Source organism: Thunnus thynnus, chromosome 21 (assembly GCF_963924715.1).
Source record: "Thunnus thynnus chromosome 21, fThuThy2.1, whole genome shotgun sequence".
Classification (NCBI taxonomy): Eukaryota; Metazoa; Chordata; class Actinopteri; order Scombriformes; family Scombridae; genus Thunnus; species Thunnus thynnus.
In genome coordinates this window covers 2,025,818-2,051,486 of record NC_089537.1, presented here as the reverse complement: position 1 = coordinate 2,051,486, position 25,669 = coordinate 2,025,818, and the positions used below count along the sequence as shown (strand labels likewise).

General features: G+C 41.1%; 1 protein-coding gene across 2 annotated transcripts in view; it reads left to right on the top strand.

Moving 5' to 3' along the window:
- The window catches only part of fars2 (phenylalanyl-tRNA synthetase 2, mitochondrial), a 142,865-nt gene that overhangs the window by 79,633 nt on the left and 37,563 nt on the right, over window positions 1–25,669 (top strand). Inside the window, exons 9-11 of one of the 2 annotated variants that reach the window (XM_067577819.1) lie at window positions 9,196–9,356; window positions 15,801–15,958; window positions 16,047–16,184. In XM_067577819.1, the coding sequence (XP_067433920.1) occupies window positions 9,196–9,356; window positions 15,801–15,958; window positions 16,047–16,119 (392 nt within the window). In that variant the 3' untranslated portion in view covers window positions 16,120–16,184. Of the gene's footprint in view, window positions 1–9,195; window positions 9,357–15,800; window positions 15,959–16,046; window positions 16,185–25,669 lie in introns of those variants that run through there. The other variant, XM_067577818.1, reaches the window with a different exon arrangement.

Below are 25,669 nucleotides of genomic sequence, written 5' to 3'. Positions count from 1 at the left end.
AACAGCATGAAAATCCTTTTTTTTTTGTGTGTTTACCTTTCGAATCAGTGTGACTGATAACAAATGAGATTTTGTGAATCATACTGCAGATAGATAATTATTGGTATATTGACATTGTTTGTCTCTGTAGGACTGATCTCATTGTTGTTACAGTCCAGACAGTGTTTGGACAGTTGTATAATTTTTTTGTTTTTTTTGGGTTCTGTGCTTCAGCACATTCAATTTGAAATAAAATAACAATCTGTCTCTACTTCATAAAAGAGCTGTGTCCCCAAAATCTCCAGTTTATAGACCGGTCAATAACAAACCTCAAGAGGAACAGATGAGTTTTAGGTCTCCTCAAACTTCAAGTTCATAAACCAGCTGTACACCAAAAATCTTCAGCTTATAAACCTGTCCTGCAAGCAAACTCTCCAGTTTATAAGCAAGTCCTTCACCCTCAATCCTCCAGTTTATAGTGACTTGTACGTAGCTAAACCCCCATAACATCCAGTTAGTAGACCAGTCCTACACCCCCTGACCTCCAGTTTGTAGACCAATCATACACGCTCAAAGCTCTGATTTTTAGACCAATTTTACTCCTCAAAATGAGTTGTACCTCAGTCTCCAGTATATAGACCTGTCCTAAACCTCAGTCCAGTTTATAGATGAGTCCTACATCTGTAGTCCTTCACTTTGTAACGTCAAGTCTTTCTCCCCATACCTGAGATGAATTGTACACTTTCAAACATCCAGTATTTACACCAGTTCTACTCTTTAAACCTCCAGTTTATAGACTAGTCCTACTCGCCAAACCTCCAGTTTACACACCAGTTCTACACCCCCAAGCATCCAGGTAATAGACCAGAGATTGAATTGTCTTAATAGATCGTTTCTCACCATAATTCCAGAAACTACAAGTGATAGAAAGTTCAGAAAATTCAGCGTTTTAGTGTTTTCTTCCCCACAGAGCCTCTAAACTGTGTGCAGGAATCTCAGTGACGTTGAAAACTCTCAGCCACTGAAAAGTTGCAGAGACTTTATTTCGGGGTAAAATAAACATCTTAATGTCTTTAATTGTGGCATAGACGGCTCAATTCAGTTTAATATTGTTTCATGATATACCTGCTTTTCTTGTTAGAAATCCTCCTGGTTGCACTGACAGCTTCTACATCCTTTATTTGCTTTAGTTTTACACTCATTTATTGGTTGTATCTGGTTTAAAATGATATTTGAACTGGCATTAAAAAGTCTCAGCTTCCACTAGCAGAAACCTGCAGTCACTCTGTCTAATTACAAGTGATGTTTTCTGTCACTGCTGCCTATGTAATCATAAAGATTAATCACGGATGCTGCAGCTTAAAACCATAACTGCCACCGCCGCCACAGTGCAGTCTCTAATAATGCCGTCATAAATATATTCATGGCAAATATAATTAGGAGGAATGGAGACAGATGAGGAGAGAGGAGGAGGAGGAGGAGGAGAGGAGAGAAACGGATAAAAAATGATGTTTTATCAGGGAGGAATTGAAACCAGACATGAAGAAGAGGAGAGGATTATAAAATAGTGCAAAACATGAACAAAAATGTAAAAATGTGTGAAGGTGAATTTTCAAAATAAAACAGACAGAGAGGATTGTAAAGCAAACGAAGGATTGTGTGTTTAATTTTGTTTGTAGTGTTTTGATAAAATTAGGTTTTAGATGTATTTTATTGAATTAAGTAATGTGATTATTGTCGGTTTTAGTTTGTCTTATAGTCAATCATCTGGGTTGTAGACAGAAGCTTCCATCACTGTAGTGGCTCACCAGTAAACCCACATATAACACTGTAATATATGTACACGGATCTCACTGTTTGGGCACTTTTTGCTATAAAATCTGTCTGTTTTACACTCACTGAGCACTTTATCAGGAACACCTGTACAGTCTAATACAACAGCTCTGCTATAAATTTATAGTATGTAAAACTGAAAAAGCAGAAGCTTCTTAAAGGTAAAACCTATGGCTGAGCTGCTGTATTGTATTGCATCAGACTGCGCCGGTGTTCCTAATAAAGAGCTTTGTGAGTGTATGTTGGGAATATAGTCATCAGCTATCAGCTGCTCCTGCACTAAACTTTAACTTTGGATTAATTGGACAGTAAAAGTCACAGACCTCTGCTCCATTAAATCTATTAGACTTTCATGAAACTCCATTAAATCCTCATGTTTCATTCTGATGATCCTGCTGACAAAAGCTCTGCCTACACGAGGCCGACGCTGAGCCGCCGCCGCCCCCGCTGGTCTCCGTCAGCTTGGCGATGGCGTCACGGGGTCCTGGATGAAATTCCACTTTCACAGCATCGTGTGTGTTCAGGATGCAGGACGACACGGCGGGACCGGAGGCGACGCTCGAGAGTGACACATAAATCAGCCGCTGGATTCGTCAGTAGTCCAGCTGTTCTGGCCGATATTCATCTATTTACATAAACTAAACTGTGACCAAGACGGAGCGGGTGGGTGTTTTTGTCTCATTTATTTTGCAGAGCAGATATTTTTCGATGGAAGAAAAAGTTAGAAGAGTTCAGAGAAGAAGGAAAAAGGAAAGAAAGAAAGATGAAGAGGAGAGGAAATGGCTGGAGTGAGAGAGCAGGAGTAGAAGAAGAGACAAGAGGAAGAAGTCGAGTTGAGGAGGTGAAAGAGGAGGAGGAGGAGGAGGAGGGTCACGGTGCTGATTGATTGTGCGTTATCATGAAGTAGAGATTTATTCCGCCGTGTTCCCTCATCTCCTGCGACCCCTCGACCCCTCGCTCATTAGCATAGAAACCACATTCCCCGGCTGCTGATTGGAGCGGGGCCGACGAGACCAGGATGTAAAGGAGGAAGTGTGTGTGTGTGTGTGCGTGGATGCTTTGTGGACACGTACACACACCTACGAGGAGGGGGGGTGGGGGGGGGCAGGCAGGTTACGCATCATCATAATAAGCAGAAGCACTTCCAATCAAAGCAGGTAATTCTTCCTCCTACTCGCTCGCTGTCCGCCTGCCTCTTGTTTTGTGTGTCTGTTTGTGTGCTGGTGGGTGTGTTTGTCCATTAGTGGAGAGCCATTTGAATGCCCCCACGCACAAATATTTAGAAAAATGTCCAGATTACATCCCGAGCCTCTCCGCCCACTCCTCACCCAGCCACTGACCTCAGAATATAAATCTGAGAGCCAAATAACAGCCCGCGGCCACGACGCTGCTGCTGCACACAACTAATTATTTCTGCAGATTTATGTAAAAGTGATAATATCAGAATTTGATCTCTCCTCTGTGGGGCTCGCTGCTTTGTGCTCTCTCACCAGTGACACTGGGCTTCAGGCCACCAGTAGAAAACCAACTAAACCCACAAAGTGTTGAAGCTTGAAACCGAAGGAGTGAAACATCTTATCTCTCGTCTCATAGGAGTGTTTTCTGATCTGCAACTAAAACAGCTCGGTTACAGTTAGAGAAAGATGCTCTTTGTTGTTAAAAAACACAGATTTTATTTCACTCCTTTAACAGTCGGACTCATGATGAAGCTTATTAATTTTTAAAAAAAGGTCAAAATCGATGCAGCAGAACCACAGAAATCATCTTTTTTACTCCACACATTCTTTTCCTTTGTCACAACCTGGCGCCTACATTACCCACAATGCAACTGGACTCTATTCAGTCAACTGCAGAGATGCAGGTGTGCTATGCTAGTAGCAGCTAACGTAGCCTTGAGCCGCTAGCCTCCAGCAGCAGAGATGAGGAGCTAATCTCACTTATTTCAGATTTTCTCACTTTTCAAACTTTCTTCATCGCCTCGACTGACGCTGACTCAAGTGACATCATCGGTGACATCATCGGTGACATCACTTGAGTCAATTTATTAGATTCCACGCCGGAGACATGAAAGGCTTTATACAACTTTTTGTATCACTTAGAAAACAAAGTCCGACTGCTTCCACGTCCGCCTGTAAACAACATTAATCACTCAGAGACAGACGAGGTCACTGCTGGGAAAACAAAGCATCTTTATGGTGAGGATGACCTCAACACATCTTACCAAAACTTTAAAATCCAACAAAAACTGAACGCCTTATTTTTTCTGTGACTCTTTGGATACGTGATGCACTTTATTAAGATATATATGAACACTGCAGTCATCTGCAAACAATCAAAAGTGTTGCTATAACGTCTTTCATATCTTGAGGTCTATTAGGTGTAACAGGGAAGGTTTAGTTGCATCATAACATCGTATGATGAAACATATTATCATGCTTTTACTGGTAACATATTTTTAACATGGCGGGTGGTGTCGGCTGAGATAAAGGCACCTCAGACAGAAGAAAAGGTCTTTAACCGCTAGATTCAGAGTCTAAAGAGTCTGAAACCGCGTGAAAGATCTCAGGATCTCTGTCTCTCTCCATTCAAAGCTGTTTGATCAAAGAGTAAAAACATCCGAAAATGAATCTTGAATAATCTTGTCACATTTCAGCTCAGTAGACAGATGCTCTATAACGACACTTTCTCATAATGTTACACTTAAATTTGGGGATTTTTTTTGTGGAGAGAATCACTATTTTTCTAACATTGCACCAAAACATCTGATCCTCTGCCTGAGTCCGGCGTGCGATGGGTTGATTACCTGCTCTGTTCATGTGATAGACTGACCCCTCTGGATCCAGATAAAAGCCTTGATCCTGTATCGATCTCACCTGTTACAGTAAATCCTCTTCAGTCATGAGGCGGCAGGAGGCGGCTCAGAGGGATTTGAAGCGTTGACTTGTGAGACATGAACTGCACAAAAGAGGATTAGATTCAGTATTTGTTCATCCTACGCATGTTGTGGACGCAGTACAGGCTTGAACATATATACAGACGGCTGTCAAATTACAGCAAATACCTGAATAAATAAATAGAGAAACAATGCAGCTGCTTCCACACAGCTGCACTGTATGATACCATCAGGGCCCGACTGATACTGGATCTTTGGGGCTGATATCAATATATCAGCCAATAATTTATATATATATATAGAATATATACATAAATGCACTTTTTTTTTCAATGATCCTTCAAATGTGGTTTTGAAACCCTTGTGACAAAGATATGTCATGGAGGCTAAAGGATATTTTACAATATACAATATAATAATAAACTTTATTGTATAAAATGACACCAGTGCATTGAAACAGTTAACTTCACTGGGAATTTAATAATTATAAAAAATATAAATTAAAAAAACACAACAACAAAAAAAACATATGTACATATATATTAAACTATATTAAACTACATAAAATGTTGCCTGTTTAACTTTTAAATTTCTTTAAAGATATCAGACAACATATATGCCGATACCGATATATCTGTGATAGGCCAATATCGGCCGATAATATCGGTTGACCAATATATCGGTCGGGGTCTAGTTAACATCCAATCATCTTCTGTAACAGGTATAAAAACGCTGAGCAGGTCTAGTTGGTTCTGATTTTGTATGAAGATGGCGAGAAGAAACGATTTAAGTGACTTTGAAAGAGAGTTGATAGTCGGGGGAACGAACATAGACTGTATGAAAATATGGACGTAGTTACCGTGACGACACCCGTTGGTTTCTGAAGAGCGGTTTTGAAGCTCAAAGTGAGCCGCTCCGGCCATCGCCATCTTGGCAGTGCGTGACTCTGCCTAACTCCCAGCCAATCAAAAATAGGCAAGGAGGCGGGCCGAATGGCTGAAACAAGCCACCTAGCGGCTGGCGGACCTTTTAAACGGGTGAGTTAAGAAAAACTCCCCCCCCCCGTACAGTTGTCATGAAAGAGGAAATTAGCTACAGAGACCAAACCCGTTGTTTGTACCAGGCTGTAAACATGTTTATTTCTGCTGTAAAGTTTAACATTGGGGTCTACGGGGATTGACTCGCTTTTGGAGCCTCAAGTGGTCGTTCAAGGAACTGCAGTTTCTGGCTTCATTTTTCAGGTTGCTGCTTGGACACGAATGGCAGCAGCTCAGCTGTGTTTCAGTAGGAACAGTGACTGAAGTGACATCTGCATTTAGATCTATGAGACAGACATCAGTAAACAGCAGCTCTGTGTGTTTTGGTCGTACGATGTAGCGGAGAGCTAGCTGCTGGTGGCTAGCGGCTAGGCTAGCAGTTTCTAAAAGTTTTTAAAAAGTATCTTTTGGTGGTTTAGCAGCTGCTTTCATTTTACACTTATCACCACAACAGTCCGTGTAGGTTTTGCTGCCTTCACAGGTAAATGTTATCTAATAAGGAAGCCAATCAGGCGACATTTCCGCCCCAGATTCAGTTATTTTCGGCGTGCAGTGTCAACCAATCAGGGGCCACCAGGGAAAGCCGAACATATTACACACACACGGACACAGACAAAGATTGTTGGCAGCGTTTTTTCATTAGTGATCACATGACAACAATTACAAAAGCGATTTTTCATTAAAATATGTATTTCACAGTTTGAACTGCAGGAGTAGTGATGCCATTAATGGAGCACATAATGAATCAAATAAGTAAAACTAAACGCGGGTCTGAACAGGAAGGTTTCCAGCAGCTTTGACAGGAAATCAGCTGAAAGTGGAGGACGTCAGGGAGCAGACGCAGGATTATTATTATTCTGAGCTTCTCTTCCCGTCTTTTTACTTTTCAAGAACAGCCTCCTTCCTGAAGTTAACTTTGGAATTAAATCCGAGACGTTTCGCTCTGCCTTAATGTTTTCTGCTCAGTGTTTCTTAAACTGCGGATCACGACCCAGACAGAGGTCACGCGCTCAGCTTCTGGAGGGTCCACACATCACAGAGGAAACAGGTTTGTTTCAATTAGTCTTCATCCCGGAGAGAGAAAGCTCTTCTCTCTCATCTGGGTCCCAGGCTGGAAAACGCTTGAAATCCTCAGAATTACCCATAATCCTTTATTCCACTGAGCGTTTGCCCTTTTGCTTTGACCTGCCTCGGAGGCGGTTGAAGAGTTTCGTTCTTGAAATGAGATATCTTCCCGTTTGAAAAATCTTTCACTCTTTCTTCTTCAGCAGGATGATTGATGGCACCAAAGTAAAGACGGAGCCCTCGAAAGAATAGTGAGAGACTCCGACTGACGGGACGCAAAAAAAATCATTTTAATTTGGAGAATTTTGATGTTTAACAGATTTTTTGAGAGCTCAACACAGAAACAAACACTGTCAGCAAAAAACACAGAGACTGACTTTAAAATAATGTATCTCAGCCGCCTTGGAGACTCTTCTTCTACATGTTGTTTACATGTTGCGCTGACCTCCACGCCGCCGGGTCGTCCTGCGGCCTTCCAGCCCTCCGGCGACACGCTGCGGTCCCGCTGGTTTGTGTTTAGAGACTCGCTGAGAGAACACAGAGTGGTGGAGAACTTCCCTCTCGGGCGATCAATAACGTATCAAAAAATAACGGAAGGAACTGTGGAAATAATGTAATAATATAGTGTGTGTGTGTGTGTGTGTGTGTGTTGCGGCTGCTGAGTGGGAGGCGGTCAGATAAGGTTGTATAGATTTATTGACAGCGTTAAGTTGAAGTGTTGAATAATACAGAGGAGTCCACTGAAGTAACAGCAGCACCTGCTTCCTGCCGACACACACACACACACACACACACACACACACACACACACACTGTTCCTACATAACTCAATAGTTTTCTCAGACTGACAGTGAGTTTAATCTGCAGTAACACTGATGGCAGATGATCTGCTGTGTTTGGTTTCACATATTTTTTTACAATAAATGAGCAGAAAAACATCTTATTTTTATTCACATTTTCACTTTTACCTGCAGCTGTATTTCTGTTTTCATTTAGATTCAGTGGCAACAACAGTTAAAGGGGGACTTATTCTACTTTTAGTAGTTTTCTTGTATTTATATCCCGTTCTGATGTCGGATGTTAAACATGGTGAAAGTTAAGAAACTTGAGGTGAACATATGTAGAAATGCTGCCTGCAAGTCAAAACTCAGGGCTTCAACCTGCTCTGAATGGTTTATTTGTGACGTATTTTCTACCTGAGTTGACGTCGACTCATCACACATGCTCATAAACAGCTGTCCGTTCAGTAGCCTTGGTTGCTAAGGTGGTTGCTAAGGTGTTTCCATGTGTTGTTCACGTTGTCCAACATGTACGGATGGATTTGAGAAGTTGACATTTGGAGTAAAGAAGGAGAAAAAGAAGTGAAATCCTGCTACTATAGTTTGTTTACGTAGCCTCCGGAGCCGGAGGAAGCTTCCTGAAGCTGACCAATCAGAACAGAGTGGGCTCATCAGGAGGCGGGGCCTTAAAGAGACAGGAGCTAAAATGGCCTGTTTCAGACAGAGGCTGAACTGAGGGGCTGCATAAAGGACCAGTAGAAGATAAATAAGGAGTTTTTAACTGGAAATCATGTAAAGATATTCCAGTAGAGCCCCAGAATATTAATATAGAGCTGGAAACGTGCAGAATATGTGTCCTTTAACAACATTTTCTCATTTTGTTGAGAGAAAACGTTATTCTAACTCTTAAATTCAGGCTTAAAGTCTCCGTCTTGTTTCTTCTTGTTCCTTCAGTTGGATGAAAAGCAAATTTATAGATTCTGGATTTTTTTAATTAGGGAGAAGATAATTTAACTTTTTTTGTGGAAAAACCATATCAGACAGAAATTATTAGTCACATCTTGTATTTTATATCTGGTGTGGAGGAGATCTGGAGTCACAGCAGCTGAAATCACATTTTCTTTGACTTGTTTTTGACTGTTTTATGATTTTATTGATAGTCTTCATCGTCATAGTATTATATTGTTTGTTGGTTGGTTGTTTTTTTAATCAGTTGAGACAAGCCCGTGTACTTTCTGAGCTCACCAGTTGAATCATTATGTTTTATATATTTTGGTATTTTCTGCCTGTGCAAATAAATAAAGTAAACTCATCTAATCCAGTCGGCGTTTCGCTTCAAGCAAAACATGTTTACTTTTTTCAATTTATTCTGAGAGGATCTTTCTCAGGAGGGAAACTACAACTGACTGACCAGGATGAGTCTTTTAACATATAACAGCATAAATAAAGAACACAATTCCTTACAAATGATTCTGAACACAACACAGTTTAAACAAACAACAACAACAAAAAACAGACAGAATACATGTTTTATTAACAGAGTTTGAGTGTGTAGTCATGAAGAGTGAATTAATCTGTTGTTGTTGTTGTTGTTGTTGTTGTTGTGCAGCGGGCGCGGGGAACAAGCTGGGCTGGGCCTTCGGTCTGGGTCTGGAGAGACTGGCCATGGTTCTGTACAGCATCCCGGACATCCGGCTGTTCTGGAGCCAAGACGAACGTTTCCTGAAACAGTTCAGAGTGACGGACGTCCAACAGCCCGTCTGCTTCCAGGTACCAACACACAGACACAGAGACACACCGACACCAGACATCTCACATGAGACGACACGACCATCTGCAGTCTGCTCTCTTTTCTTTTTAGGCCTGTCTTTTACTTTCTTTCATTTCCTCTTCTCCTCTCTGTTTATTATTCCATGTGTTCAGTTGTGCTTGACTGTATATTCAGCTGAACATTTACACTCAGTAACCTCTGGCTGCAAACACTTCCATCTCCCTCCATCATCACCTCCCACATGATCATCATGTGTGTGTGTGTGTGTGTGTGTGTGTGTGTGTATGTGTGTGTGTGTGTGTGTGTGTGTTTTCCGGTAAAAGGTTCGTTCCTAATGAGGCAAAATATCATCTCTGAGGTTCTGGTTCAGGTTTGGGTTCGTCTGTCCGCAATGAATGGAAGACAATGCAACGTCCTAACAAGGACAGCTGCACAAACTGTGTGTGTGTGTGTGTGTGTTTGTGTGTGTGTGTGTGTGTGTGAGTGTGTGTGTGTGTGTGTGTGTGTGAGTGTGTGTGTGTGTGTTATAGCCTCTTAACCTCATGTATAAAACATTTTGACAGTGGGGGCTCACATCAGCTGGCAACAGTCACTTCCTCTGACCCCACCACCATCACAACACACACACACACACACACTCACACACACACACACAGGGAGGTTCACTCAGCGGTTACTTTGTCCCCGATAAAGGTGCTTTTTGTCGACTCTCGTCTTCACTAATGAAGAACATTTCAAGTGACTGTTGGAGGGCAGAGAGGAGAGGAAGAGGAAGGAGAAAAGACAGGAGGAAGGGTAGATGGAGGAGGAGGAGGAGGAGGAGGAGGAGGAGGAGGAAAGAAGAAAGGGATAAATGTCAGAGAGAGACACAGGTGGGACTGTGCAGGTAAGATTGAAACAAAGGAAAGAGAAGAAGAAGAAGAAGATTCATACAAGAGACTAACGGCTAAAGATCACAGATCTGCATGTGACGTTCAAAACTTACACGAGTTATTAATAATCAATAACAAACCATGACGTGACAGTTTAAAAACAGAAGAGTAGATTATAACGAGCTTTAGTTCAGCTAAATAATAAAAAATAATAATAAAACGGAGTCAAATCTGAACACATTTGATTTTTAGTTTGTAAAAATATATATAAGATTATATAAAATATAAAATACTGAAGAAGAAGAAAAGAAATGATGCTGAAAGATAAACAAACAGATAGGAGGGAGGAAGAGGAGGCTGAAAGGAAGGATGGAAGAAAGATATGGGAAGAAAGGAAGAAATGAGAGGAAGGGAGGAAGAAAACAAGGAGGGAGAGAGGACGTCCAAAGGAAAGAGAGAGAGGGGGATGTGAGAGAGAAGGAAGGGAAGAAATCAGATCTGATAAATGGATGGAGGGATGAGTAGATGGAGGGATGAATAGATGGAGGGATGAGGGGATGGAGGGATGAATAGATGGAGGGATGAGGGGATGGAGGGATGAGTAGATGGAGGGATGAGGGGATGGAGGGATGAGAGGATGGAGGGATGAATAGATGGAGGGATGAGAGGATGGAGGGATGAGGGGATGGAGGGATGAGTAGATGGAGGGATGAATGGATGGAGGGATGAGAAGATGGAGGGATGAATGGATGGAGGGATGAGAGGATGGAGGGATGAGAAGATGGAGGGATGAATGGATGGAGGGATGAGGGGATGGAGGGATGAATAGATGGAGGGATGAGTAGATGGAGGGATGAGGGGATGGAGGGATGAGTAGATGGAGGGATGAGGGGATGGAGGGATGAGTAGATGGAGGGATGAGTAGATGGAGGGATGAATAGATGGAGGGATGAATAGATGGAGGGATGAATGGATAGAGGGATGAGAGGATGGAGGGATGAGGGGATGGAGGGATGAGAGGATGGAGGGATGAGTCAGTGGAGGACAGGTCCTGCTGTCCTGCTGATCAGTCCTGTTAGTTTTATTGATGAACTCGGTTCCTCCAGAGGGATCAGGGGAGCATGGCTCATCTCCTGCCCAGGGTCAGTGCACCTCTCCTGGGCTGAGACTCTCCACCTCTGCCCCCCTTAAAACCACTCCAGCCTCCGAGTCCACAGGTAATGAACTGTGACCGCTGAAGCACGGCGTGTGTGTGTGTGTGTGTGTGTGTGTGTGTGTGTGTGTGTGTGTGTGTGTGTATTGTAACCACATACACACACAAAAACACTTTACCACACACACACCAGGGAGATGTCCGCTGCCACCAAACTCTAACGGTGTTGAATCGTCTCCTGAAGTCCCCAAGAAGCACTCCATCCATCTACACTCCACCTTCTCTCAGTCCTTCCTTCGCCCAGTAATTTTTGCAAAGTTAAAATAAAAGCAATTCATCTTGGATTGAGAGTATCTGAGGGAAACTTTCCCAACAGGATGATTGTGAAAGTTTAATCTTCAGAAAGTCTTTTTTTTTTTTTTTTACAAAGACAGCTGTTGGAAAAGGGGGCGTCGTCTTATAATCAAGCCAATACAGTCATAGAAGAATTAAAAAAGAATTAAAAATAGAAATAGTGTATCTATCTACCTTCCTTCCTGATGTTGCGTAGGTTTAGTTTCTTACAGTAGTAGAATGTAAAATAGAAATAATGTCTACTTAAATGTGACTTAAATGTGCCTCTGTGCTTCAGTCCTGTTCTCTGTGTTTGTTGCTTTAAATGCTAACGAGCTGCTGCTCCCTGCCTCCCAGTACACAACTGGTTGTGGTTTCCCAGCTGTGCTACAATATGAGATTATATGACTGCGACAGGAGAGACCGAGGGCTGTTGACAGTATTCATATTCATACTGGAACAGCAACGGAGCTTCAGTAGCGTCACTAACACCAGTATAACAATAACAGACTTCACACACACTGTTACAGCGAGACACTACAGCTGAGCAAGCTAGCTGCTGCTAATCAAAGCTACACAACATTACCAAGCACAGGAATTCCTGCAGTTTGACAATGTGTATCATTCATGTCATGTCTATCAAGTATATTTACATAATGTTACAGCAGCAGCACACACATACCGGCGAGGATCACGGAGCAAAACAGGCTAACGTGTAACAACAAAGCTAACTAGGCTAGCATGAAAAAACAGTTACCACCATCCAACCTACTACTGTCGTTATTTAGTCGGCTTCAAACGAGGCTTAATGTTCACACAGTTACTCTGGACCGTCTCTCAATAGACCAACATTAGTCCAACATCGCTAGCTGTATTAGCCGCGCAACATGCTAACGCCAAGTTCACAGCAGGCTAACCTGCTAAATAAACAGTAAAAAGCATAAGCATTGCTTGTGTGACATCATTTAGAGCCAGAGTCTGTGCAGTACAGACGGAGGTTTGAGAGCGGCTGTCACAGCTGTCAATCAAAACGTCACACCTCATTTTTATATCGTCAAATAACTAATTAAAAACAAACTTATCAGGAAAAATGAGCGCTTGGACAAACGTCAGCGTGATAAGAACGACTTGAAATGACAGAAACCATCTTTGGGGAAAATGTATTTGACGTGTACTTTGATGTTTTAGTTTGGTTCGTGTCCCATCCGCTAACATGGAGGGGGCGGGACTTATGACCTATACTGCAGCCAGCCACCAGGGGGCGATCCAGATGTTTTGGCTTTACTTTTGGGGAGATGTCATGGCGTCCATCTTTATTTACAGTCAATGGGCAAAACTTACAGCTTCCATGTTTGAGGTCGGGTCACGGCAGCCGGTATCGATCCATCACACTCACTCACAACAGTTTTCCAGTCGTTTCCATCAAAAATATACCGAATCCGATGAGCTCAAGACGATACGTAGAAGTGTTTTCTGATGTGACGCCGCTGTCAGCAGGAAAAGTTAAACTAATAATAAAAATGTTGAAAAGTAAAGATAAAGACGTGTGGTGGATTGTTGTTTATGTACATTCATGGAAGATATTGTTAAAAACATCTCAATAAACAGCTATATAATTGAAATAAAACTTTGAAAAAGAGAGGGAGGAAATAATCACATCGGTGGGCTTCTTCTGTCTCTCTGCGGGTTTATTAAAAGTTATTTCCAGGATGATAAACAAGTCACAGAGGATAGAAATCTCTCGCTCCGTCTGTCGCTGCATTAAACATCAGATCTATTCTGTCGTCCTGATTAAGTTTTAATGTGTTATTGTCTTCATGTTTTACTCTCTGCTGCACTTTCTCATCTTCCATCATATCGCTCCGTCTCTTCTTTTCTCTTTCATGTCCTTTCAATATTTGTTACTGTTTCTTGCTTATTTATTCTCCTTTCTTTTGTTTGTTTTTTTTGCTTCTTTCTTCCTCTTTTCTTCTTTTAATCACCTGTGTTGTAATATGTCAACGAGTTTAGAAGTACTAATGAGTCTCAGTGACCCTCAAACCTACGACCCCGGCCCGGATGACTTCGTCCGGGTCCCAGACGCCGTCGTTAGTGTGAACAGCATTCATACTATTGTTCTTCAAAGCTTTATTTCCTCTTCTTCTGTACGTTTTTCAATCGCTAACTACTCCTCTATACTGTCAGCCACAGAAAACATTCAATTATCAACATGTTCAGCTCTTTAATGACAATTATGCTATTATCTTTTTATCTTTCTGGCAGATTCCAGTGATTTTATATATGTATCTTTTTAAAATATTAAAATTTGTAATGGAAAGTCTATGGGAGGAACGTTTGAAAGTTGATATCTCAAATACTAAAAGTGTTGCAGTGTTCATACTTCATGTTTAATATATTAAAACCATAGACTGTATAAAAATATGGATGTAGTTACCGTGACGACACCCGTTGGTTTCTGAAGAGCGGTTTTGAAGCTCAAAGTGAGCCGCTCCGGCCGTCGCCATCTTGGCAGTGTGTGACGCTGCCTAACTCCCAGCCAATCAAAAATGGGCAAAGAGGCGGGCCGAACGGCTGAAACAAGCCACCTAGCGGCTGGCAGACCTGTCACTCAAAGCAGCCATGTCCTTGGAGACCAACAGCGCCGCCATGTGTTCAGTTATCACATGTTTCATGTTGGCTAATAACTCATGAACTGTGAGGCCTCTCAGATCAATATTTGCACACTGTGTTCCTCGACTGATATAGGCCACGCCCATTTGCACCTGGAAAATTTTTCAGCCATTTTGGATTTTTTTTGGTAAAGTCTTTTTTTTTTTTGCTTCTGATGGTACAAACCGTATTTAAATGACCCCAAAACTTATGAGATCATGTTTGGCATCACTCACTGTTTGTCTGTAACTGGTTACCAAACTTAACGAGCCGTAACTCTTTAATCCTTAATTGGATTATAAACAAATTCATGAACATTTGTACATACAGTTCTACTCACAGGCTGTAATATTATAACATGATATTTTTACAATTCTTTTGTCTTTAATCAAATGAAACTGAATGGTGGCACCAGTAGCTCCACCTGGTGGCCGTTAGTGAAACAACACCACACTACATTTTAACTGCTACATCTCTTTAATGTAAATCTCCATGGTAACCAAACTCAGCAAAGTTGTACAGATTTGGATGCTGAACAAGTCTGAAGCATTTGATACAACTTCACCCGTAACGTGCTGCTGCAGGTTTTTGTATCTTCAGCAGTATTTTGTGATTTATTTCAGCATTTTCTAGTTGATGTTTTAGAAGAAAGTATTCTTAACCAAAATAATCACATTTATAGAGTATCACATATCTTTTTTCCCTCCTTTTCTTATCTTATATTACAGTCAGTTGCATAAACATGTCGGCTGAATCCAGATGTGACCCGTCGTCATGTGTTTAAACGTCAATATGTCGAGTGTTTCCATGGAGATGAATTGAAATCCCCCGACCCTGTAACAAAAACACACACATTGCAAACGAAGCAGATTGAAGCCCTGACTTTTGACTCGCAGGCAGCATTTCTACACACGTTTACACCTCGTTTAACATCTGAAACCAGAACGAGAGGAAGAAGAGATCCGATCACCATGACAACCAGACGAGATCTTTATTAATGAAACACCGGTATCATTAACAGGACTCGTGGAGGACAAGAACAGATACTTTCCTCTATTAAATGTCGGGATGTTTTTGCTCTCTTGTTTGTGGAAAAGTAATCAAAAGTATCGGAGTGGCTGCAGGAAGTTGGACCTGCGTCAGACAGTTTTATTGGTGGTTGTTTTCTGCTTTGAGAGAGTCAGACAGAGTGTTATTTTGGTGAATAGTTAAAAATAAGGACGCTTATTTGCTTCTTTTATTTCTGATTTCAAAGACTAATAATTATCCAGGGAATCTCTATGAAGTTTGGTCTCAAAGATTAAAAGGAAAAGCAAGTAAATATTTCTACTTTTTACTTTTTCATGTCTTATTTTACTTGTATACTTTTATGTGTCCAGGTCTGGTTTTTTTAAGATGTTAATCAGTGTGACGTCCTGTCCTGTGTGTTTTCTCAGCCTCTCAGTAAATATCCGCCTCTCCTCAACGACATCTCCTTCTGGCTGCCGGAGAGCAGAGAGAGCTTCACGGAGAACGACTTCTACGAGCTGGTTCGCTCCATCGGAGGAGACCTGGTGGAGAAAGTCTCACTGGTGGACGAGTTCACACACCCGAAGTAAGAAAAAGACACTAAACACACATCACTGAGACACACGACGACACGCAGCTGACAGTCGATCTCTCTCCTGACGCCTCACTAAAAGAAAAGCAACAAGAGAGAAAGAGACACGACAGGAAGGAAAGAAAGAAAGAAAGGAAAGAGTAGAAGAGAGGTAAGAAAGAGAGAAAGACGTGAGGCAAGAGGAAGACGAGAACGAAGGAAGGATGGCAAAAAGGATTGAAAACAGCAAGCAAGAAGAAAGATAAAGGAAAGACTACAAGAGAGGAAAGAGAGGAAGACGAGTGACAGAACAAAAAAAGAAAAATGAAAGTAAATAAAGTCAAGAAAACGAGATGAAGGAAAGAAACGAGGAGTAAAGGTCAGTCTGTCTCGTCAGCTAATGATGGCAGAGTCATCGGTTTTCATTAACACACATACACTCCGACTTGTACAGTGAAAAGTGCCTGTTTACTCTAAATGACACACACACACACACACACACACACACACACACACACACACACACTCTCTCTCAGCTGTCCTTGGCGAACACCTCTGAGCCTGCAGAGCTGCTGTTGACATCTCATTTTTTAAGAAGTGTGTGTGTGTATAAAGGGCAGCAGTGGGAGGCTGGTACCTTATGGCTGAGAACTGCTTTCACACACACACACACACACACACACACACACACACACACACACACTCTCTCTCTCACCCGACCTTGCGTTAGTGTGTGTGTGTGTGTGTGTGCGCAGCGAGGACCCTGCAGTGCGTAAAAATGTCCGACACTATTCATCTTTCAGCATCTTAATGTCTTTTAAATAGCAACCTTTTTCCCTACCGCACACACACACACACACACACACACACACACACACACACACATCTAACAATACATTAATATACGCTGACTTTTGGTATTCGAGCTAATGGGGGAGGGAGGGAGAGCAGGTGAGACACACAGCGGGATAAAGAGAGAGAGAGAAAGAAATGTGGTTTTTATATCTTAATCCAGATTTAAAATAATGTTTTTTAATTTGCAAGAGCTGCAAAAACTGAACTGCTGTGAGTACAACTCCTCACAGTCCAACACAACAGCTCTGATATAAACTGTACTTGTAGGAAGCTTGTATCATTTCAGTTGTTGTTGACATCGTCAGAAAGGTGATAATTCTGATGATGGTGTACATATGTTAATGTGGGGGACAAAATATCAGAAACACTTACATACAGAAATGCAATTTAATGGAAGTTTCTAACTTTCACAACAGGATGAGTGAAAATCTTTTTCGGAAAACAGCTGTTGGAAAAGGTTGTCTAATATTCAGGCTAATATTATATTTAAATCATATAAATGACACATATTCTGCACATTTCCAGCTCTATATTTATATTCTGGGGCTCTACTGGAATAAAAACTCCTTATTTATCTTCTACTGGTCCTTTATGCAGCCCCTCAGTTCAGCCTCTGTCTGAAACAGGCCGTTTTAGCTCCTGTCTCTTTAAGGCCCCGCCTCCTGATGAGCCCACTCTGTTCTGATTGGTCAGCTTTCAGGAAGCTTCCTCTGGCTCCGGAGGCTACGTAAACAAACTATAGTAGCAGGATTTCACTTCTTTTTCTCCTTCTTTACTCCAAATGTCAACTTCTCAAATCCATCCGTACATGTTGGAGCTGAACAACACATGGAAACACCTTAGCAACCACCTTAACAAGAACAAGAACGGACAGCTGTTTATGAGCATGTGCAACAAGCTGAAATCAGCTCGTCAGCATGAAAGAAAAACCTTTGCAAACGAAGCGTCCAGAGCAGGTTGAAGCCCTGAGTTTTGACTTGCAGGCAGCATTTCTACATACGTTCACCTCAAGTTTCTGAACTTTGACCATATTTATCATCCGACATCATAACAGGATATAAATAACAGAAAATCACAAAAAGAATCCTGTATTGTTTACCAGCTTTCAGTCTTTTCTTCTTCTTCCCGGCTTTTGTTGGCGTCTTGCGGTGCCTTTTTGGGCGTCACCGCCACCTGTAGATCAGCTGAATAGTGTAAAAGCTTAGGCAGGACTGTGTATCATGTCACCCGTGTGCTCGTGCACAAGACAAACAAAACTGCACTAAAGTGGACCAACTAATATGAGCAAAAACGGTTCATTTGACCCCAATAACAACCCTTCAACTGCTTCTTAACATCTGATTCTTTTCATGTGGAAACAACATAAAGTTTGTGATCAGTTTTGATGCAGGTCAGAGGATTCATGTCGGATCATTCAGCGAGAGGCAGAGAACTGAAAGAACTGATCTCAATTACAAGTTTCACTTCTTAAATTACCGTAGTGCTGCACAAAAAAACCTGCATTGCACCTTTTTTCACCCAAAACCTCCCTCCTCTGTCTCTCCCACACTGTCATTTCCTCTGCTGATGTCCCTCAAACCCTCCTCCTCCTCCTCCTCCTCCTCCTCCTCTTTCCCACACACACACACACAGCTTCATACTTCTATTGTCTTCATCACTTCCAGCCTGATGATAATGAAGTGAAGAGAGAAGGAAAGTTCGACGCTCGCTTACAGTTATCACTTTCTATATTAGTGGCGCATAAAATACCTGCATTGCACCTTTTGTCTTCCTGAAAACGAACTCCCTCCTGCATGTTCTCCCTCCTTCTATCTACCTTCAGACTCACTCTCTCTACCTGCTGCACTACTCATAATAACCATGAAACAACCAGCGACCAACACTTCTAAAAACTTCTAATACAGCAACGTCAAAATAACTTCATTAAAACCACTCAGACAGGAACGTACAGTTAATTAAGCTTCATTTACAGTTGAAGCAAAGTGCTAAAGTTCTATTTATTGGGATTTATATGAGCCTTTATCCTGTAAAAGACTTCAGCTTTCATTAATGGGGCCAAATGTTTATGTTGGAGGACCAGATTTGGCCCGCAGGCCACTGTTTGCCCACCACTGCCATAGAGCCTCTGATGTGGGCAGATGATGAAACTTGTAATGTAATGTAATGTAATAAACACACAAAGAGAGCGTCGTTAGGTTCTGAAATAATGTAATCAAATAATACTATCAGAAGTATAAAACATCATACAAACCGCCTCGCTGAAAAGTTAACCTTAAATACTGCTGTACAGAATCTAAAACATCAGAAACACAAGTCAAAAGTTCAACTAACCCAGGAACAGTCTGTCTTCATGACCATATATGACAATACATAAACATGCATCAAGTTAAGTTATTAAATAAAGGACAAACCTCACTATCCTCTAAAAGCTAAAATCAGATTTATACATAAACATCTTCATAACTATAGTTTATCATCACTGGCTCAGATAAAAGTACAACAGAATAAACTGAAACATACAGCTGCTAGACGTCTCAATTAAAACAACAACAAAAGACGGAGTGTGATGACGGTGTGTAGTAGCAAGGGATCATGGGAGTTGTTGTCTTTGTCGTTAAATAACCAGCTTCACCAGGATAGGATTACTCCAGTGTTCATCATTCAGGATGTTTTTACCCGCAGAGGTCTCCTCCTCTCCAGAAACAAACGTACACGCAGATTAAAATCATTAAAATACTAAAAAATCAGTGTTTCTCTGCCGATGTTTGGTGACCACCGGACTTCCTGGAGGGGCTGTTAGCCGAGCTGCTGCTAACGTTTGTCCAGTTTATTTCTCTGATAACTTAAGATCCAGACGTCCAATGACTAAAATCCTTCTTCCGGCTAAAAGATATAGTTAAAAACCACCTAAATTTATCATGAAAATGTGGTTTAAAACTGAATAAAAGTCCATTTATAACAGTTTGTGTGGAACAACCACAACGCCGATGTATTATCTTGTATGTGTGTAAGTTACTCTTTGGTAGACGCCATTGTAGCGGACAAACACAGCGCCGCCGTATGCATCTGGTGCGTGTTTACTCTTTGGTAGAGGAGGTATGACGCCATCGACAGGCGACCAAATGAAACGGTCCGTTACTTTGATTAAATTACAGATTTCTCTGAGTTTGAACATTGTTGGAAACATTTGGGATAATGTAAGAACACAACTCAACAACATATATAACATAGGTCTAGTTGTTTTTACACATTTTAATGTGGAATAATTACATATTATAGCTTTAACTGTTAAACACACAACTGCCTCATCTTACACAGCAAAGAACTGACACTAAACTGAACTTAAACATGTCTGATGTCAAGAAATGCATCAATATTCAGTTTTCTTTCATAAACTTCATGGGTTAATATCTACTGAACAAACACAGACGTCCATAATGATAATAATAGTTTTATCTGTGAAGCAGTTTGTAAAACACAAAGTCAACAAAATGCTTCACAGGATTAAAACTAAGACGACGTAGTAAACAGTAAGAAAATTACATCAATAGAGAGATGAAATATGAATAATAAATAGCAAAGATTTGTTTTGTTCTGACTCAGAAGTTCATTTATATTCCCCTAAAAGACAAACTGTACATTTATCCCCCGTCGACTCTTTCACCCTTTTACACAACAGCAGCCTCGTCTCTCTCTCTCTCCACTCTGTCGGCACGGTGACGGATCGCTGCTCTGCGTCTGCCGTCATTACTCAGCATATTAAATTTTTTGCTAACAGCCCTGAATGCATCCCCAAAAAAAAAAAAAAAAAAGCTGATGAGGAAGCTGAGACTGTTTGTTCCCATCAGAAACATAAACCAGCTGTCTGACTGACTGACTGCATGAACTCTGCTGCTCCGCGTCGTCTGCAGCCAATCATCTTTGAAGAAGAAGCGGCGTTATTGATTGACGAGCGTCTGTCGGACGGTAACGTTCACTCTCTCTCTCTCTCTCTCCGGATGATCTTTAACTGGTTTGTTTTATACAAGGACAGCAGACATTGATCAGAGTATACTGGGATGTACTGGAAGAATTTACACACGTTAAACACCCTCTATGGATAATGCACAGATCATTTCATACAACTTTATATAAAAGATGTTGTGTGTGTTTTATATGTCCTGTATGACAGCAGGAGGCTTCATCACAAACACAGAAAGAGAAAATAATTCACTTTTTAACATAAAATGGTATAATATGTAATTATTCCACATTAAAATGTGTAAAAACAACTAGACCTATGTTATATATGTTGTTGAGTTGTGTACTTACATTATCCCAAATGTTTCCAACAATGTTCAAACTCAGAGAAATCTGTAATTTAATCAAAGTAACGGACCGTTTCATTTGGTCGCCTGTCGATGGCGTCATACCTCCTCTACCAAAGAGTGAACACGCACAAGATGCATACGGCGGCGCTGTGTTTGTCCGCTACAATGGCGTCTACCAAAGAGTAACTTACACACATACAAGATAATACATCGGCGTTGTGGTTGTTCCACACAAACGGTTATAAATGGACTTTTATTCAGTTTTAAGCCACATTTTCATGATAAATTTAGGTGGTTTTTAACTATATCTTTTAGCCGGAAGAAGGATTTTAGTCATTGGACGTCTGGATCTTAAGTTATCAGAGAAATAAACTGGGCAAACGTTAGCAGCAGCTCGGCTAACAGCCCCTCAAGGAAGTCCAGTGGTCACCAAACATCGTCAGAGAAATATTGATTTTTTAGTATTTTAATGATTTTAATCTGCGTGTCCGTTTGTTCTGGAGAGGAGGAGACCTCTGCGAATGATGAACACTGGAGTAATCGTATCCTGGTGATTGCTGGTTATTAAACAACGAAGACAACAACTCCCATGATCCCTTGCTGCTTCACACCGTCATCACACTCCGTCTGTTGTTGTTGTTTTAATTGAGACGTCTAGCAGCTGAAATTACATAATTTCTTCATTTTTTACAGTTTTCTACATTGTAGAACAAAACTGACGACATCAAAACTATGAAATAACATAAATGGAATCAAAACAAAATGTTTTAATTATTTGAGATTCCTCAAAGTACTAATACTTTAACTACATTTTTCTGTTAATACTTATGTACTTTTACTTTTAGGGGTGTGCCCGAATACAAATACATTATTCTGCAAAGCACAAATAGTTGGTTTTATACAAATATTTGTTTCATACAAGTTATTTGTTTTTGGGAAGAAAAAAAAAACGTGAAATAGCAGTTTGCAAGTCGGTTACATCGTTATCTCAGTGTAATAAAAACAAAAACAGGATTTGTAAGCCTCTTTTCCACTTTTATTCGAATACAAATACAGATACAAATAATTTTGCTGCCTCAACAAATACAGATACAAATACTGGGATCTCTGCACATCCCTACTTTTACTATAGTAGGACGACGAGTATTTTTACACTGCTCTACTTGTACTTTTACTTCAATAAAGTATCTGAATATTTCTTCCATCCTAATTGTGATATTGATGCTGAAACTTTCAGGTATAATCTGTTTTTATTCCATCTGGATTCTGTCAGATATTGAAGGGAATCGGAGGTTCAGCGGTGAAGCTTTTTTCTTGCCAAAAGTGAAACTGAGTTTTGAACGATCACTTGAGATACAGTTCAATAATTAAAATGGCAACGCTGTTGATTTACACTCCTCCTCCTCCTCCTCCTCCTCCTCCTGGAAAAAAGAAATATGTGTTGTGTGAAGGTGAGTAAAGGATCTGCTTCACTCCTGCTTCTTTTACTTCTCATCCTTTTCCCGATATGTGCAAACGTTAACGACATACTACACACATAAATACAATCAATACTCTGATTTGTACAGGTTGTAAAACCAGTGAATATACAGTTCATGTCACGTGGTGATTCTTCAGGTCTCAGTTTATAAGTGTGGATGTGATGTTGATGTGAGTTTCATCTCCAAACAAACCATAATGTGCATGATGGCTGTAAATTGATCCAAAACCCACTAAAGCTGCCGGAAACTGCAGCCTCTCAAATATATTTTCTCCTCCAAAGTACTTCTAAAGTTAATCGAATAAAGGGAGGGATGGAGGGATGGAGGGATGGAGGAAGAGAGGAAGTAAAGTGCTTCTCTCAGTCTCCTGATAGTCTCTCGCTCTCTCTCTCGCTGCTCCATAAACATCTCATGTATTAGCAAATCAAAGCTGATGGCTCGCTATGATTCCCCACAAATCTGCATTTATTGGTCGGTAACGCTGTCAGCCGCGACCGGCCCCGGGACTAATTTGATAAGCCGAGAGAGCTGTCAATCAAACTGACAGCGCCCTCCCCCCCATCACGACTCCCCAGAGAGAGAGAGAGAGAGAGAGAGAGAGAGAGAGAGAGAGAGAGAGACGACTGACTGAAAGGTGTGTTTGTGTGGAGGTTTGGAAAGATGTTTCTGTGGTGTACAGAGAGACTATGAGGTCATGCTGGGATGTAACTACTGTCACTGCCCACTTTTTTACTTGATTCATTGTTTGGTTTCTGAAAAAAGACGTCAGACAACAACGTCTCCCAGATACGAGGTTTATATACGACTGAATTGCAACAGCAGATTCATTTGCTAGAAACATAACGAGAAAATGTTGCTTCATCTGTTTGTCAAGTAAAGTCAGTAAAATGTTCACTGACAACATGTTTCACACTAAAATATCTGATCTGGCATCACAATGTCAGATGGTAGTAAAAGACTGTGAATAACCAGTATGAACAGCAGCTGCTGACCCTTTGGAGGGGCCCCGACCCCTAGGTTGGGAACCACTGGACTAAACTAGCTAACTGTATATAAAGTAGTGTAAACTAGCTCCACCTCCAGCAGCTACAACAGTAACATGCTGCTCTAACACTGATGCTTCACTATTAATAATCTAATGATGTCATATATAATAATATATCAGTCAGAGGGACCAAACCACTACTTTTACTGCAATACTTTAACTACATCAAGCTCATAATACTTATGTACTTTTACTGCAATACTTTAACTACATCAAGCTCATAATACTTATGTACTTTTACTGCAATACTTTAACTACATCAAGCTCATAATACTTATGTACTTTTACTGCAATACTTTAACTACATCAAGCTCATAATACTTATGTACTTTTACTGCAATACTTTAACTACATCAAGCTCATAATACTTATGTACTTTTACTGCAATACTTTAACTACATCAAGCTCATAATACTTATGTACTTTTACTGCAGTAAAGTATCTGAGTACTTCATCCACTACTGACTGTATTAATATAATTGTGATATTGGTACTATAACTGAGGGTTTTTTCAGTTTTCAGGTATAATTTCTGCTGTAAAGTCATTTTTATTGCGTTTAGCTTTTGAAGCTTTTTTCACTTCAGCTTCTTAAAACGGCGACGCTGTTGTTTAACACTTCACCTCCTCCTCCCAGAAGAAGAAATATTTGTTGTGTGAAAACGTATAAAGATGGAGTCAGTCTGGACTGAAACTTGACAGAAAGAGAGGTTCAGTTTGAGTGCAGAATGGCCTCTCCTCCTCCTCCTCCTCCTCCTCCTCTTCTTCTTCTTCTTCTTCTTCTTCTCTTTCTGTTTCTTCCTCCACCTGTCATCCTGTCACCTCCCTCCTCACACTCTCCGCCGGCTCAGCAGGAGACTGAGAGGCAGCCGCCCACCACAACTCAATGAATGATTTAACAAAGAGAGAGGGAGAGAGAGAGACTAACCCTCTCTCTCCCCAAAAAAAGATGAAGGAGGAAAGAGAGAGAGAGAGAGAGCGACGACTCGCAGGGAGGAAGTAGATGACAAAAAAGGGAGAGGGAGGAGGAATTGGTAGAGAGAGCATCATTACCTGTGAGGGGAAAAAAGGAGGAGAGAGAGTGAGTTGTCATTTTTTTCCGGTGTGCAGATTGCAGAGTGTTATTCAGCTGAATAATGGATGATTGTTTTTATGTTCCCACAACCAATCAGCCTGACAGACAGACAGAGAGACGGAGATGAAACCGTTTTTATCTTCCAGCCTCACCGGGATGCATTAAGTGGTCAGTGTGGAAACGCCCAGGTGATTCAGCCTCACTGCTGCGGTCGACTGATACCGGAACAGTTTTACACTCCAGTTCCAGACATCTCTGGTGTCGAGTTCATCGGTGACGCAGCCAATCAGAGCGCTGTAGGCGGGATTAAGAATAGGGCGATGAGATGTTATAAACTAGGGGTGTGTCTGAATACAAATACGTTATTCTGCAAAGCACAAATAGTGGTGCGAATATTTGTTTCATACAGATATTTTTAAAATTATTGCATGTGAAATACCAGTTTGGAAGTCGGTCACATCACTGTCTCAGCGTCTCTCCTCTGCTCCGCTGTGACGTCTATCAGCAGGTCTCAACGAGGGGAGTCACATCCACCTGCTACATGACGCACATTTCCTTATTTGGACATCACTCCCGGACTCCCAAGAGACTCTCCATAACCTGTTGTTCCTCTTCTCCTTTCCCACAAAGTTAGGTTGTAAAAAATAGGCAACAAATGAAAAGTGCAAAGCAAGAATCACCTTTGAAGTTCTTCTACATGTTACAGGCTGTGCTGTCTGTGTGTTATGGGTGTATAAATAGGTAGAGGTCTGTCTGCAATGAGGCGATGAGTAAAGTTTTATCTCAGTAGTCAGCACAGTCGTCTCTGATCTGAGACTCCGGTTTGAGACCCGATGTGTAGACCTCCTTCATAAGGTAGTTTATTCATGAACACTTATTGTAACACTTTAATCTTCTAAAATTAAAAGTGTCATAAAAACAAAAACAGGATTTTTAAGCCTCTTTCCACTTTCACTCTAATA